This window comes from Cryptomeria japonica, chromosome 5 (genome assembly GCF_030272615.1).
Source record: "Cryptomeria japonica chromosome 5, Sugi_1.0, whole genome shotgun sequence".
Taxonomy (NCBI): Eukaryota; Viridiplantae; Streptophyta; class Pinopsida; order Cupressales; family Cupressaceae; genus Cryptomeria; species Cryptomeria japonica.
Genome location: NC_081409.1, coordinates 675,242,225 through 675,259,912, shown reverse-complemented (window position 1 = coordinate 675,259,912; position 17,688 = coordinate 675,242,225). Strand labels below are relative to the sequence as shown.

The 17,688-nt window shown below is 37.4% G+C and overlaps 1 protein-coding gene across 7 annotated transcripts in view; it reads right to left on the bottom strand.

The window, feature by feature from the left end:
• The window catches only part of LOC131079368 (protein RAE1), a 169,227-nt gene that overhangs the window by 130,625 nt on the left and 20,914 nt on the right, over window positions 1–17,688 (bottom strand). For 2 of the 7 annotated variants that reach the window (XM_058017281.2, XM_058017285.2), the window contains exons 1-2: window positions 17,436–17,561; window positions 16,431–16,533 (exon numbers count right to left, since the gene is read on the bottom strand). In XM_058017281.2, coding sequence (XP_057873264.1) covers window positions 16,431–16,493 — 63 coding nt within the window. In that variant the 5' untranslated portion in view covers window positions 16,494–16,533; window positions 17,436–17,561. The other 5 variants (XM_059221603.1, XM_059221602.1, XM_058017282.2 and 2 more) reach the window with 4 other exon arrangements.

The following is a 17,688-nucleotide window of genomic DNA, read 5'->3' as shown; positions in this document are numbered from 1 at the left end:
CACTTGGCTACTATAGGCCGAACTCTCATGTGGATGATATGGCTTTGGGTTTGTTTAATACGAGCGATCAAAATAAGTGTTGATACTGATAATAATGAATATCAATGTTTGTGACGACATGAGAATGCCATAAGTCTTCTTTGTCAATACTTTCAAAACATTAGTCGTCTCTTATACGAGAAATGAATATCATTTATTACTTTTGTTCGCCAACATTTCCTCTACAAACCTAAATTTGGATCACTCTGAGGACTTCGACTAAAATGGAAGATAGCCCTTTTTCAACCGTTGTACCCTCCAAAATAAATTGAAATAACCATGACCATTTGAAGATGCATGAAGACAATGAAACCACATGAAATGCATGCGAGTATCTTCCATCAACTTGTGAAAATTTCAATGGTTAACAATATTTTAACTTTTGTCGCCCAAAGTTTGAATTTTCACTATTTCACAAATGGGGTAAACAAGCATCAATTCAAAACATAATTCCTCTCTAAAAGTAAATTTTCTATGCAAGCCAGCAAATTACTCCAATTGAACAGCGAACTTCAGCAGAACATCAGCAAATTCCATCAGCATAAGATCGAATTTCATCATTGGAGATGCAGGTCTAATCTTTTGGAGCAGGCAAGATTCATCATTTGAGCACCACAGAGAAGCGAATTTGCTCAGCCAGCAAGCTTATCAACCAGCGAATTCACCTTAAGACAGCCCAGATTTGTCCTAGGGCACTCAACTTATCTTCAACACAATGAATTTATTGATTTTTATCAATTCTCTTTGATCAGATTTGGAGAAAATCGCATAAAATTAGAATCAGAGATTATGTCAAATTATATAAGCTATACATCTTATATGTTTGATGCTCAATTGTTTGTTTTGTAGGAGGTAAGGAAAGAGATCAAAGGATCAGGTTGGAAAAAGATTGGAGTGGGGATCTTAAGGACAAGTCATACAATCACTCCAAGGCAAGAAAGCAAGGATAGAAGGACTCAGCTACATCAATAATTCCCATCACCACTACTTTGAGCGAGCTAGCTAATGTTGAGTATCAAGAGATATCTCTTGATATCCCTTCATGATGATGAATCCAATCAAGTCTACGAAGTGCAAGATAAAAGTGGCATCCCAGATGGCGTCCCAGTCACCATTCCTCCAATCAATGAAGTCCACATCAGCATGTCTAGATGCAATGCACCTAGTTCGTACATGGATGCACAAACACCGATGTACCTACCCTCGATATCTATTGGTCCACAGTCACTGAATATAATTTTCTCATTGGCTAACGAGAGTTTGTTGTAACAAACCCTAATTAAGGTTTCATTGTAAAATCTTGGCCATTGATGGAGATTCAATCCTAGCCATTCAATGTAAATGGGCTCTCTATATAAAGCTCAAACTCTTCATTTGGAAAGGTTAATAACTAATAGTTAGTAATAGGAGAGAATAGAATAACAATTAGAATAGAAATTACAGTAGGAGAAGGCAAAGATTGTTGCCAAAGATGGTTGTAAAGAACAATTGATTTCATTGAAGTTATGGTTAATTTGCTTTGTTACTTCAACAACCCGCATGGTCTTTGCTTCTCGATTTAATTTCATGTTTATTGGGTTGAGTGGAGGAATATGTTGAATATATTTATGTGGAATCCGCCCAGTCCATACCACTAGCATCTTACTGATTGTAAGTGTGCCTTGTGTGGTCAACTGGAATGACATGAGCTTAACTTCGAATCGTTATTCATCCATTTCTTATGCATTAACTTGAATGGTGATCAATGTTTGATGGTATCAATTTTAACATCTTTGAAATGTCCTTAGAAGATTGCGCTGAGCTTGTATCAAATTGTTCAAGTTTGTAATGTCCCCTTTTGGGATTTCCTGTAATTTAGTCCTTGATAGATTCTCTGATTTGGTATATATGTTTCTATATTGTAGACCTCATCTTAAATCATCTTATTGATGTCTCACAGTTAGTGGAAAACGGGTAAAAACATCAATAAGTTTTCCAAACAAAAAAATCTTCATTCTTCAATATATTGCTAACCTTGTCCAAATCGCAAACAATAATCCCCAGATTCCTTGTAAAAACTTAAGTGGGACTGAATAAAAAACACCACTAATAAAGTCTTCCAAATGGGTCCCATTTCATTAAGTGGAGCTGCTGCCAAAAACGCAATAAAATTGTCGAATCTCCAAAAACTTTTTCTAAATGCTGTAGTCACCGTTTAAAGTTTCTTTTAACAAGAGTATTCAGCTGCTGATTGTTTGGGGCCCATAAAGCACTTGTGGCAATCTTATTTAATACTAATAAATCTTATGTTTTAGTGAAGTCCTCATACTTCAGTTCTCATATTTATGTCAAATTAAATAGTATTGGTAATTCTTTGAATATTATCCTCCCTTCAGGTCATCTTAATAGATTATTAACAGTTCACAGTTATTTCATGATTATACGTTCCATCTCAGAGATACCATATGCAGATTTATTACAGATATATGCTGAACTTTAATGTGATTCATGACTTATTATTTTTATGCTTAGTATCTGACTTATCCATGCTAGTGTTTTTCCCATGCTAGTATCTGACTTATCCTTGCATTTCTGTTCCCCTCTAGAATGGAATGGATCTTAATATATACCTTACAAGGTGGAACGATGAGTTACTCTTCAAAAAGTCATGTCCCACAGCTATTCATCATCAACTTCCTTCCTTCACTAATCGCCACCTCTATACAAATCGATGTTGACCTTTGATAACTTAATTATCTCATAACAACCGCCTTCCATAATATGGGTTATTATTAGTCCTTTCCAATTATTGGTCGGCTAATCATACGATTATTGTTTTAATCTTTCACCTTTAATCGATGCTTGAATGCCATAATCGATAGTATACTTGTAAACGTATTTGATCTGCGTAAGACTAATACATTGGTTCCTTTGATCGAGCAATCCAACAACATTATTAACGTAATTACTGCTCAGTCATGTGTTGATTGCCATCATCTTAATTACTGTCTCCCGTTTATATTTATCGATGATTGTCAATATATTAATCGCTTACTGGTCTGCATATCATGCGGTTACATATTAATCGTTGACTATCATATGTTTGATCGATATTCATGACCATCGATTTCCAATAGCTGGGCTTTTGTTCTTCATAGGAGCTATCGTTCCTGTTGACACTAAGGATATATTCATTACTAATTCTGTTTCCATTATTGTCTCCAATCTGCAATCCGTATCATTCCCCCTTCTTACGATGCTGCAAGGTCCTTATACGAATAATTTGGTCACTTGATGGATCCAATATTTTTATAGCTACGATAATGGTCAATCTGAATATACTGTTGTTGACTGCTGATTTTCTTGCCTCCTAGACTAAGTCAAATTTGATTAGTCTGGATTATATTACTAAATATCACTGTCTACGGTGAGGGGACAACCTCTGACACCAGCAGTTTAATTATATTTAATTTAATAATCAACTTCATTTAGGATGGTTTAATAATACAGTATTTATATTATTTTTGCAATAATGTATTATTATAATTTGTTATTTTGTCAATCATATAATATTATAAAATTTATATTATTATTTGATAAATATGAAATTAATATAGTTCATTCTATTCATTTATTTGGTTATATATATATTTATATTTTAATTGTATTATTATTTATTTTTTTAAATTCTATTTTAGAGCGGGTATTATCATGTTTTGATTGTGGAGATGGGGGCATCACAAAGTTGATGGTGAGACCTCGCTCGGTAGGATTCCATATAGTCATTCATCTGTGTTCTTACATTCTAGGCCTTAGAATAGACCTACTCAACCCTTTACCTTTTGCCATTTTTTCAAAATCAAGCTAGTTTAGGACAAAGAGCATCACCATATAGCAACATCAGATGATCAAATTCCAGCAAATCAAGCATCAAGGCATTCAAATGTAAGTCCCCTTGTGATTCCAGCATAATCACATCAAACCAATGAGCTTATCCACACGTAGTGACCTGTTGTGACCTTTTTCACACATCACCCCATTGCAAATGAGGACCCTCCCTTTTTCCTGCTTTCTAGGGTTTTTGTTAGTGTCTTGTGAACTTCGGCTTCGGTTTTGCTCAGTTTTGTCAAGTTTTGAACGGTTTGAGTCTTAAGGATTGAAAGTCAGTTTTTGCAAACCAAGTGATAACAGAGTCTAGACGTCGTCAAAGTGCCCAGAAACGCCAAAGGACGAAGAACGCAATTGATTTGAGAGAATTCAGACAACTTTCTATTTTTGGAAAGTTTGCTTTTTTGCTTTTTCCTATTTTTTAGGAAGTTTTATTTTTGGCATTTTTAGCTCGATCCTCGAGATGGCTATTTTTAGAAAGCTTTCCCTATTTTTAGGGATGTCTGCTTTTACGGAGTGGGGTTCTAGGGTTTGCACTGGTACCACTGGCCTGCATCGATCGCAATTGAAAATTTTCAAGTTTTGACCCAAAAAGCTAAGTTCCAACATTTTAGGGGTCATGGCACTTCGAATGGGTTACCTGAGTATGGGTTTCAAATATCATGTTAATCTGGCTAAAATTGAAGAAGTTATCAAATTTTGAAGTTTTTCGAGTATTTCTCTAAGTCTGGCTAATCATGTGTGGTGGTGAATGTTATGTCAGGAGCTTCACAAAGTCCACCCTATGGATGATGGAGAAGGTCATTAACTCCAAAAAGTCCGCCCAAGCAATGTGGTATGAAGCTGATGAAGTCCGCCCTCCAAGGTTTCCAAAACCTTCTCAAAGTCCGCCCAAGCAATGTGGCATGAAGCTGATGAAGTCCGCCCAAACCTTCTCAAAGTCCGCCCAAGCAACTCCGCCAATGAAGAAGGTCCAAGGAGGCAAGAAAGTCCGCCCAAGGTGATGAGTGAGGGTGCCTAACTCCAAAAAGTCCGCCTTGTCAAAGTTGAAGGAAGTTTCTAAGTGTTTGGAGGTCATAGCCATGGTGCAAGGAAGCAAAAAAGTCCACCCTCCTAAGATCATGGATCAAATAAGGTTTGCCTTGCAATGAAAGATTAAGGTTTCTCAAGTTTCTCAAAGTCCGCCCTAGGGGTGAGTCCAAAGCAAAAGCATAATCATGTTCCTCTTGAAGTCATGTTCCTCTTGAAGTCCGCCTTGAGGCAAAGTGTCATCAACCCCTCCAAAGTCTGCCCTAAGGTGAGATAAGAAGCAAGTAAAAAGTGCATAAGTCTCACAAAGTCCACCTAAGGAGATGGTAAGTGGTGTGTGAACATGAGAAAGTCCGCCCTCCTACAAAGACCAAGTGCATAAGGCAAGGAAAGTCCGCCCCATGATGGAGAACAAGACTCACAAAGTCCGCCATGTGCAAGGAGAGAAGCCATTCAAGTCCGCCCTTGGTCAAGGAATATGGTGCATAAGAGGAACAAAGTCCACCTTGAAGGTGATGGCAATGGGCCATGAAGAGCTGAACAAAGTCCGCCCTCCTTGGTTCTTGGAGTTAAGAAAGTCCACCTAACCTGCAGGTCTATAGTGCTTAACTTCAGCAAAGTCTGCCCTGCTGTAGATGAAAGGTTCAAAGATGATAAAGTTCACCTTGCTGCCGATGAAAGGTTCAAAGATGAAAAACTCCGCTCTCAAGCAATAAGCCATAAAGATGGATGAAGTCCGCCCAAGGTGGTGAATATAAGATGGTGCCCAACTCTCAAAAAGTCTACCCTACATCAGCATGAATGATGCCTAAGATGAGTAAAGTTCGCCTAGTCCGCCTAACCTGCAAGTTTATGGTTCCTACGTCAGAGAAAGTCCGTCCTATGGTTAAGACCTCAAGCATGTGATGGTTCCCAACCTTCAAAAAAAGTCCACCCAAGATGATAAATAATGGTTCCCAACCTTCAAAAAAGTCCGCCCAAGATGATAAATAATGGTTCCCAACCTTCAAAAAGTCTGCCCAAGGTGATAAATGACGGTTCCCAACACTCAAAAGTCCGCCTTGTCTTTGATAAAAGTTGAAATAAGTCCAACAAAGTCTGCCTTGGGGTGTGAAGCAATAACAAGAATGGTGCACAACTCTCCTCAACCCCGCCCAAAGAGAAGGATCATGAATGTGGCAAAGTCCGCCTTGGAGCTGTTAGGAAAGGTTTTGAAGTCCACCCTACCTCAAGTGCAAACAGAAACAAACTTCATGAAGTCCGCCCAAGTGAATGAGAATAACATGGTATCAAGGAAGTCTGCCCTTGATCAAGGTTTTGGATGACGGTTGAACGAGATGAAGGTCTGAAAAGCTGAACTTTAGATCACATCAATTCATATTTGTGAGGAGTTATCCAAAGCTTTTTGCCCTCCTCTCACGTAACATAAATTGGCAGCTGAAGGCTGGATCATCACAAAAAGCACAAATGGAGTTTTAGGCCAAATTCAGAATTGAAGACAAGTCCACGAGCAAGGTTCGTCCAAGCATAAAGATGGCCAAAATTTGGCTAAGTATGGGAAGAGCTATTATGACGAAGGCCTAGAGGAATTCTTCTCCGAATTCAAGGCACTTGAAAGAATCTCAAGGCGTCAAGAAAGAAAAGTCCTCAGACTTGATGAGAAGGATTTCAGACTTCTTGGGGAATTTCATCCTATGGAAGCGATCAAGACAACTTCTTGAAGGATTTCATCTCCTGAAGAGTCAAAAACAAGCTCCCAATCAAAATCAGATGGTGACAAGAATAATCGAATTTCCATACTTAGACAATTTCTTCACACAAATTGGAGAATTCGGAGAAGACATCTAACACGCTGAGGTGGCGCCTCGTCATCTTCCAACCAAACAGATTGTTCCAAGTCAACATGTCGAGGTTCAATGAACCTAACTTATCCAAAAGCTTCTAGAAGGGCACACTTCGACAACCTTCTATTTTCATTGTTGGTTCATATTTAGCAAGAAGGACAAGTGTCCCCAAATGTAATTTTCTTATTGGTCGAGGGGTAGTTAGTTTTGGAAAACCCTAATTCGGGTTTGTAGCTTTCAATCTGGGCCCTTGATCACTATTTGATCCCGGTCGTTCATTGTTTTCTAGAAAACTATATAAGGCTACCTCCTCTCATTTGGAGAGTGTGAGGTTTTTGATATATTGTTGTGTGAAGGTCATTTTTCAAATAATACATTGCATGTGCGCTTTCTCTTAAGGCTTTGTAATCTCTGTTATTTGAGTAATTAGCATGGTTTCAATTTCCTCAACACATTAATTAGAAGTTAATTTAGATTTGCTTTCAAAGTTGTTAGAATTGAATGAAGGATTTGATAAGTATAATTAACGGTGTATCTCTGCTCATACTTTTTTGGTGAATGGATGATTACCATTTCATTGTACAAAGTTAGTCTGAGCCCATCCCCTGTGTATGCCAAAACTTCAATCATAAGCACAACCCATTGAAGATTGCGCCCGCTTTGTGTAGTTGTCCTTAGTGTGGTGAAGCAAAGTGCGGTTTCCCGAGAACACCTAGTTAATACCGTCTCCAGAATTCGTGGGTTTAGATCAGCTTTCTTAAACCCTATCCCCTTTTTCCCTTTTGAAAGTCTAAATCCAGGAAAATACAAAAAAAAGAGAGCCTAAAATTGATAAATCCATCTAAGTCCAGAAGCTTGAAAGACATTCGTAAACATAAGTCCCCCTTGAGATTTTTAGTATACACTACCCAAGTAGCTATCCCACTAAAGTCGCTTGTTCGCACATATAGACCGTGGAATCAGCAATGATTTTTCAGGAGAGGATAGAATACCTTTGGGTATCTTATTCTAATGTTTGGTAGATGATAAAACATACACCAACATGACCCTACATTCATGAACCTTGGAGTCTTCTCAAGTGATCCTTAAGCTAATCTTCAGCATTTGAGAGATTTTATTCAAAAGAGGATAAGATACTTAAGGTATTTTATTATGTGTTTGCATGTGCCTAAAAACCACATCAACAGAATTGGCGCTAGAAGGAGGGCCTAATCGCGATGAACGCCTAAACAACTGATATCCAGATTCTATCAATTCATGTTGAGGGAGTAATTTTAAGGACTTTTTCATCCTTCTCCCATGCTCAATAGAATTAGGAGAGAATTCCAGCGAATGCAAACTCTTGAATAGTTGAATCCAAGGAAGATCAGTGGAGAGTCATCTTCACACTCAACAGAATTTAAACAGAAGAAAGGCATGATTGTGGATACATAAGCGAAGCAGTTGATGTTGGAGTTTATCAAGGAAGCACTTCGCGCAGCTAGAACCAGTTGAGCTTTCAAAGTTGAATTTGAGATATTCAAGATCTCTTTTATTCCAAAAAAAGTGAAAAATTAGAAAATAAAAAAAAATCAAAAAAGCAAAGATTTCTCGATGGAGCAACAACAGTTCCATGATGAGCAACAAGTTGGTATCCCTCAACTTTGGTGGAGATTGAATGCACAACTTTACCCACGCCATTTATCCGAGTTTGCAAGGCCAGGGCAGTGTCGAATCCATGAGAAGAATAAACATGATGAGATGCATTGTTTGACATACTTATCAAGGATGGAATCAGCAATACAAGGAAAGATCTTCTTTTGGGATGTTCCTAAGCCAGAAGCAGAAGAAAGCAGTTTCAGCATCCCAATCCAGGAGAAGAATAAACATGATGAGATACATTGTTTGACATACTTACCAAGGATGGAATCAGCAGTTCAAGGAAAGATCTTCTTTTGGGATGTTCCTAAGCCAGAAGCAGAAGAAAGCAGTTTCAACATCCCAGAAAGCAAAGATCCTCTTTCGGGCTTCTTAAGGATGATTGAAAGTAGGCTTGTCTTCAATGGTGAAATGCGTTTAGAAGGCATATTGCTACCATTATGGTGTAGGATTCACAATGCACCTCACTCCGAATTTACTTGCTCATTGTGTGAAATGGCTATCAACCAAGTCAGATATCAGTTTGGAATGACAGCCTTATCCGAAGAAGAGTGTATAGTGAATGGATCGTGGACTGTGTATCTTGCAGCCCAATTTAGAAGAAAATATGAACAAGATATTATTACACCACCAGACAATGAAGGAAGCCAGTTACACGTAGATGCCACAAATTCACCCGATAATCAATGTAGTGCAGTAAGTATCTCATCATGCCTTGCACCTAAAGAAGAATACAATGAAATGGAAGTTGAAGGAACAATTGAGAATGCTCGAGTAATGGCAAGTGGTGATCAAAGTGTTGAGCAAACCAACAAGCAAGAAGAAGAGGAATTCCTTGAAGAATTTTCATTCATGCTACAAAAAGAGATCCTTGAGAATGAAATGCAAGAAGTTTCAAATAGCACCCTTGAAGAAGTCATTACAAGTGAGCCCAAATATGAAGAACAATTCGAGGGGTCGCTCAAAGACTTCATTACCATCATCCTATTTGAGGAGGCGCTGAAAGATCTCATGGAGGAAGCACAAATAGAATCACTGTCAAAAAAATTTCAAGACAAACAAGTTATTGTGGGTGATTTAATTCATCATCAACTCCGACCTCCTGAGACATTGCTTGAAGATGAAATACCACCAGAAATTGCATTTGATCGACTAAAGGAAATGTTTGAAGATCGATCTATCAAGGAGTTCCTAATTTTTGAAGATATGCTTACAAAATTTCATAAGGATGCGTGGTTTATGCATAGAAATGAGCAAGACGTTATTGTGAAAACAGAGAAGGTTGAGCTATTCGAAGGGGCGCTAAGTTTATTTCAAGAAGAACTCGCAAGTAAGGATCAACATGTTGTGGATGCCTGTGGAATGATACAACACCAATGGTGATCTCCTGAAGCTACTGATGATCTCGATTCCGACAATGCACTGAAAGGCAAGTAAGCACTTCCATTCGAGCAAGCACTTCCATTCGAGCACGAACAACACCAGGTTGTCTATTTCCCTACTCTCAATTTTGAAAATTGTTATGATTTTGATTACGGGGGTTTTGGGAAAACAACTTGCATTTGGATAGATCATGGTCCTGATGAGTTACCTCAACTGATTATCTTACATGAAACCTTGCCCAAATATGAGAGATGCATGGTGAGAGCTTGCTTTTCCGTATTTAAGGATGAATTTGCTCGATTGTGAACTATCACTTTTGCTACACTCTTGTTGCATACCTTGAGAAATCATGTAAAGTCGTGTACATATTTTTCTTATTCGAGTCGTGTTAAGTCTAGGAGTCTTGTATACAGCTTTATAGTAGGTTTTCTTTTCGTGTGTTTTAGTTAGTTTGCTTTTATTGAGCCCTGTTCTTAATTTGCCTTGAGTCATTTGACTCATGATTCTTAAGTGGCTCAGATAATTTAGTTGTTTGCTTTCTTTAGTTCGTTTTCTTTTGGTTTGTCCTAGTGTGGTTTAATTTTGTGTGCTTTAGCTTAGCCTGCTTTGGGTTTGTTTTGGTTTTGAGTCAATTTGTCGGTTTGCTTAGTTTAGGTGTCCTAAGTGAAAACCTTCATTTGTGAGAAAGGCGTTTGCATTGTATACTCACGTGCTAGTAAAATTTTGGATTTTATGTTTGGTTCATTTCTTAGATGTCTATTCATGAAGTGCTTTGAATCCTAGGTTATTCCTCTCTAACTTTATCATTTGGTTAGGACTTGTACTTGTCTTCGAAGAGAATCATTTTCTATGTCTTGATACCGACATCTTCTGATTACTATATCTTTACACATTAATAAACCCCGAGTCATTATGGTTTTCAGGCGAAGCTGTGACTAGTGAAAAATCCAAAGTCTAGCTTCAACGCCATTGTAATCGTCGAACCCAAGTGAGGTTCATTGCTTATGAACCAAAGGAATTGACAAATGAAAAGAAAAGAAAGCAATATCAAAAGAGAAAAATGAGATGAAAAAAGAAAAAAATCAAGAGAAAAAGGAAAATGAAGGAAAATCAAATATCAAAATTGGCTAATGGGAACATGCGAGTAACTCCATTGGGGCTATAGACGCTTGGCTAGCAATGGAGCAATATTCGTGAGGTTATAGTGATAACCTCGCTGAGGCAACAGACATCCGACTGGCAGCGAGGCTCTATCTAGGATGCTTATGAAGTTTAGACAAACTGCGTAGCTAATCACGATGGAGCTTGGAAATCATGATGTTCATGTTGAGAGGAATAAACTCAATTGCACACTAATGGGTAATCAAAGACTTAGTGCCTCGATCTGGTTAAAGATTCTCCTTCCTCTTTGAGAACATTTTCTAATTGCTTGATAAATTGGATTGAATATTCTGGAGGTTCTAAGTATGGATTGAGTCTTTATCTTTGAAATGTTCAAGAACATTTATTCGAGGTGGCACTAAATGTTGTGAGGTATTCACACGTCGCCCCATTGCAAATGGGGACCCCCCACTTTTTGCTTTCTCAGTTGTGTTAGAGTCTTTGCTATTAGTCTTTGCATTGAAGGGATAGAGTTTCTCAAGTATCTAGACGGTCATCATGTCAGGTTGGTCTCCTAAGTGGAGTGAAGTAAGTCATCAAGTATGTTGCAAGAATGATTTATGGGTGAAAAACTTGAAGATTGAACAAACTGAGCAAAGTTAGGTGAAAGGATTAAGTCAAGAGTCTTTCCTAAGGATGTGTACCTTGCTCCCTCACTAAAGCAAAATTTGCCTAAATACCTTGACCCCGTACCTTGCTAAGGACATAGACTCCCATACCTTTCGAAGGATCCAAAGCGAAATTGTCATGTACCTTGCTAAGGCCCTAGGGCGAATGTCCTCGTCATGGATCCAAAGCAAATTTTAAATTGATGTCCTTGGAGAGGATCCAGAGTGAACTTGATTCTTGTCCTTGCCAAGGTCCTTGAGCTAATTTTTGCCAAGTATGTACCTAAGAAGTCTTAAAGTGAATTTTGCTTCAATTCATGTCCCTGGAAAGGGCATAGAGAGAGAATTTCTATCAAGACCCTATCCTTCCAAAAGACATGGAGCGAAATTTTCATTTAGACCCTGTCCTTGCCAAGGTCAAAAAGCAAAATTCCTTATAAGAGCCTTGTCCTTCCAAAGGACCTAGAGAAAACTTGACCCTGTCCTTCCAAGGGTCCTGGAGCGAATTTCATGCCTTGTCCTTCCTAAGGACATTGAGCGAAATTCCTTGGATAAGTCCTAAGGTGGACATTGAATTCATGTCCTTCCAAAGGTCCTAAGGTGAACTTCATGCCTTGTCCTTCCTAAGGGTCTAGAGCAAACTTGGATATGTGTACATTGGAGGAGTCATAAAATGAATCTTTACCTTGACCTTGTCCTTCCAAAGGGCAGTGGGCGAATTTTCATTATAGGTCCTGTCCTTCCCAAGGATGAAGAGTGAATTTTCCTTATAGGTCTTGTCCTTCCCAAGGACGAAGAGCGAATTTTTATTATAGGTCTTGTCCTTCCTAAGGACGAAGAACAAATTTTCATTATAGGTCCTACCCTTCCTAAGGACGAAGAGCGAATTTTTATTATAGGTCTTGTCCTTCCTAAGGACGAAGAGCAAATTTTCATTATAGGTCTTGTCCTTCCTAAGGACGAAGAGCAAATTTTCATTATAGGTCCTGCCCTTCCTAAGGACGAAGAGCAAATTTTCATTATAGGTCCTGTACTTCCTAACGATGAAGAGAAAATTTCAAAGTCATGTCCTTTCAAAAGGCCTAGAGCAAATTTATCAAAAGACAAGATGAAGAAAGTTTGTGTTGAGTCAGCCAGCATGAGGAAGATTATTTTGTCAAAGTAAGTCGGCCTTATACCCCAAAAGACACACCTTTACCCTAAACTGCAAATATAAGAGAAGTCAAAAGGATCATTTTAGCATCAATTCAAAACATAATTCCTCTCTAAAAGTGAATATTGTCAGCAGGCCAGCAAATTACTCCAATTGAACAGCGAACTTCAGCAGAACATCAGCAAATTCCATCAGCATAAGATCGAATTTCATCACTGGAGATGCAAGTCTAATCTTTTGGAGTAGGCGAGATTCATCATTTGAGCACCAAAGAGAAACGAATTTGCTCAGCCAGCAAGCTTATCAACCAGTGAATTCACCTTAAGACAGCCCAGATTTGTCCTAGGGCACTCAACTTATCTTCCACATAATGAATTTATTGATTTTTATCAATTCTCTTTGATCAGATTTGGAGAAAATCGCATAAAATTAGAATCAGAGATTATGTCAAATTTAGAGATTATATACACTATACATCTTATATGTTTTATGCTCAATTGTTTGTTTTACAAAAGGTAAGGAAAGAGATCAAAGGATCAAGTTGGAAGAAGATTGGAGAGGGGATCTTAAGGAGAAGTCATACAATCAATCCAAGGCAAGCAAGCAAGGATAGAAGGACTAAGCTACATCAATAATTCCCATCACCACTACTTTGAGCGAGCTAGATAATGTTGAGTATCAAGAGATATCTCTTGATATCCCTTCATGATGATGAATCCAATCAAGTCTACGAAGTGCAAGATAAAAGTGGCATCCAAGATTGTGTCCCAGTCACCATTCCTCCAATCAATGAAGTCCACATCAACATGTCTAGATGCAATGCACCTAGTTCAGACATGGATGCACAAACTTTGATGTACCTACCCTCGATATCTATTGGTCCACAATCACTGAATATAATTTTCTCATTGGCTAAGGAGAGTTTGTTGTAACAAACCCTAATTAGGGTTTCATTGTAAAATCTTGGCCATTGATGTAGATTCAATCCTAGCCGTTCAATGTAAATGGGCTCTCTACATAAAGCTCAAACTCTTCATTTGTAAAGGTTAATAACTAATAGTTAGTAATAGGAGAGAATAGAATAACAATTAGAATAGAAATTAGAGTTGGAGAAGGAAAAGATTGTTGCCAAACATGGTTGTAAAGAACAATTGATTTCATTGAAGTTATGGTGAATTTGCTTTGTTACTTCAACAACTCTCATGGTCTTTGCTTCTCGATTTACTTTCATGTTTATTAGGTTGAGTGGAGGAATATGTTAAATATATTTATGTGGAATCCGCCCAATCCATACCACTAGCATCTTACTAAATGTAAGTGTGCCTTGTGTGGTCAACTGGAATGATATGAGCTTAACTTTGAATCGTTATTCATCCATTTCTTATGGATTAACTTGAATGGTTCAAGTTGATGGTGAGACCTCGCTCGATAGGATTCCATATAGTCATTCATCTATGTTCTTACATTCTAGGCATTAAAATAGACCTTTTCAACCCTTTACCTTTTGCCATTTTTTCGAAATCAAGCTAGTTTAGGACAATGAGCATCACCATATAGCAACATCAGATGATCGAGTTCCAGCAAATCAAGCATTAAGGCATTCAAATGTAAGTCCCCTTGTGATTCCAGCATAATCACATCAAACCAATGAGCTTATCCACACGCAGTGACCCTACATTCATGAACCTTGGAGTCTTCTCAAGTGATCCTTAAGCTAATCTTCAGCATTTGAGAGATTTTATTTAAGAGAGGATAAGATACTTAAGGTATTTTATTCTGTGTTCGCATGTGCCTAAAAAACACATCAACGAGTCCTAGTTCGGTTCACCCAAAATTCGGCCAGGGTTTGTATTTTGCCCTATGGCTTCGATCAGCAGGACCCAGGGAGAATTTTGACGCCAGCAGCAGAACCTGAGGAGAATTTGGGGAATTTGACACATTTTTTAATTTTTTTTTAAGTTTTCTTTTTGATTCTTTTGTCTTGGGAATTCAAAATAATGTATTTCTCAGAGGGAAAATAATAGTGATATCAATCACCCTATACTAGGTGCATGGATAACAAATTTGATTCAGATTTTGAACTGTTTATAATTTAAATCTATTATAGTTGTGTTTCTTGTGTGTTTAATTCATTATAAACAGCTATTCACTGTCATGTCATTTTCTCTTCAAACTAGGTGTGTGGCTATGTAAGCTCTAATGGGTTAGGGCAATTAAAAGAAAGACTAGTGTTATTACATTGCTATTAGAAACAACAAACCTGCTAGCCTTTTGAGTGTGTGTTGTGTATGCAGCTAAGCATGGGCCTTGGAAAGAAGCAAGAAGATGAGTCACGATAGTTAGTGTCTGGAATTCAAGGTAGGAGTAAGAAGATGTTGGATTGGGATGAGGATTAGAGAGCCTTCATGCAAATACAACAAATAGCACATAGCTAGGAGCAAATGGCAAAACAACAAGAGCAAACAACACAAATGCTTCTTCAAATGTTGTAAAACATGAGCAATTCTGACAATTCCACCAAATCTATAGAAAATAATGGAGTAGAAGGTAGTAACTCAAATAAAATTGTCGACCTACATAACCTATATTCTTTCCTAGAGTTGAGTTGACACAAGAAGACGAAGAGTTGAATCCAATAGAAAATGATTTCAATGCTTGCATAGATTAAATTCAAAACTTGATCTAGATGTTAGATGTCAAATCCCATTTGTAAATATTTGCTACTGCATATATGTATATATTTATATTTTTTTATTTTTATATGTTTTTGTACGAACGAACCCACCCAAAAAAAAAAAACTGAACGAATTTGCAAACCCGAAATCTCGAACCAGAATCCGATTCCGAACCAGGACTGGCAACTTAGGTTTTACATATAATGGTGATGGGACCCACAATGTTGGTTTATAATTTACCAGCTCCCCAATATCCACGATGCTTGTTCACGACGCTGAAATTTCCATCATATATGAAACTTAGGTAGAAGACTGTCAAGGCAAAAAGCAAGAAGATCCATTTCCAGAAAAAATGAATAGCTGAATATTGATGCACCAAGCCCCAAAATGATATTGGGCAGGATACGGTGGCTGAGATAGAACAACTCCAAGTTAAGTACAAGGTGAATTTCTCCACCTTGTGTCTACTCTTTAATTCTCCTTCAACAAACTTAAGTGGCTGAAGGAAGAACAAACCTATCATATAAACCATGCTAAAAAACTTCAAAGAAATGACTACTGATACAAATGATTCTCACTAGGACAAGCCACACTCTGAAACCGCTCCAAGCTGGAAGCATTGGATCATATTAATCATTCAAATTGGTTTGGGTCCATATTAAAACTCAGAAATGTAGACATGATTGTAACGGTATACAATGTATATTCGCTCACCATTGTCACAGTAAAGACTGGTAAGGGGATATATCCTAGAATTCACAGCCTCCTGGAACAGACTTTTAACTATTGTTGGGATTCCAGTTTGCAATAAATGCTAAATGATATTCTTTATCAACATAGAGCTACAAATTAAGATTTTAACTGCAATGTTTCCGAACGACCATAATTCACATATTTAGAACGTTATAGAAATGCAAATGAAACATAGACTGTTTGTCAAAATTGCCAAGAATCAAGAATAAATATCAATTCTTTGTATGCTAGATAACCCAGATACAAAATTGCGCACGCACAGAGAGACGAAGAGGCATACCTCGTAGGACTTGTTAGGGTTGTGAGGACTTGTAGCAGTATTGATGGTGCCAAAATTCGACATTGGAAAAAATCTCTAGTACTCAATATAACGACTATAGCCTCTGCATTAAATTTGAAAAAATCAGAGTGAAAACAATCTGCAATTTTAAAAAAATTCTTTAAGAGAAATGTAAATTGATAAAGAAAGGCAGTATGTGAATGACAGCCAATTAAAATTAATAGATTCATTATAAAGTTCTCAAAATCATTCGAAAGCAACACAACTTTAACCAAGTAGTCTGTTTCTTGACATGTGAACACTTACAACGAATAATATACCTACCAATTGGTTCATCAGGGGAAGTGCCAAAAATGAATAACACTAACGTGACTAATTTGCATTAAATATAAAGGAATCCAAAAATAATATGCCACACCTAAAAACTTAATGAAAAAACTAAATAATAAACATTTAAAGCTGCCTGACTCAAACAAATGCTCTAAATTTACTGATACTTCTAAGAATACTAATATTTCATTACCCAAAAAAAATTAAAAAAATTAAACGAGAAAGGAAACAACAAGCAAACTTACAATATCTCTGAAAGACAAATTCTGGTCAGGGCTCTCAAAAAAGGCTAATATGCTCTCAGTGCCCGTATGTAGAATTTCTTTAAAAAAAAAAAACTAAATTGTATTCTATGATTTTGTTCTAGCCCAACAGATAAGGGGTCCAAATTTACACAGGAAAGAAAACGGATATTAGGGCTTCCAAAGGGAAAAAGGGAAAATGCAATGGAGAATGTCTGAGGCGGGGCAGAGATTGCATACATTAACCGGACGGGAAAAAATTTCTGCCTTCCCAAAGTAATTAGAACTAACTTGGAGGGTTTGAAAGCTCCTCCCATAGAGAAGCCGATATGTAATTTTCAATGTCTTTCTCTATTTACAGAGGTGTTGTCGCACGATAGTACAGGTTTCTAATTATATGCAGTTCAGAGATTTTGTTTCCAAAAAAAATTACCGTTTATTTGCGAAGAGTTCCTACTTTTCGTGGAAATCTTGATTTTTTTTCTATGCTCATTTCGCGTCTACCCTATTTGCTTCATATGAGAGATTCTAATTTTTATGTTTTTCTTTATTTAATATTTTTTTTCTTTAACCTTGGGCATATTCACCGTCTATGACTTCCTTTGAAAGTCTCAACGTGTTTGGACTATAAATTTTAAACATTATTTCATTAGTCATGTCTCCCTCTCTATTCTATAGGAAAGGAC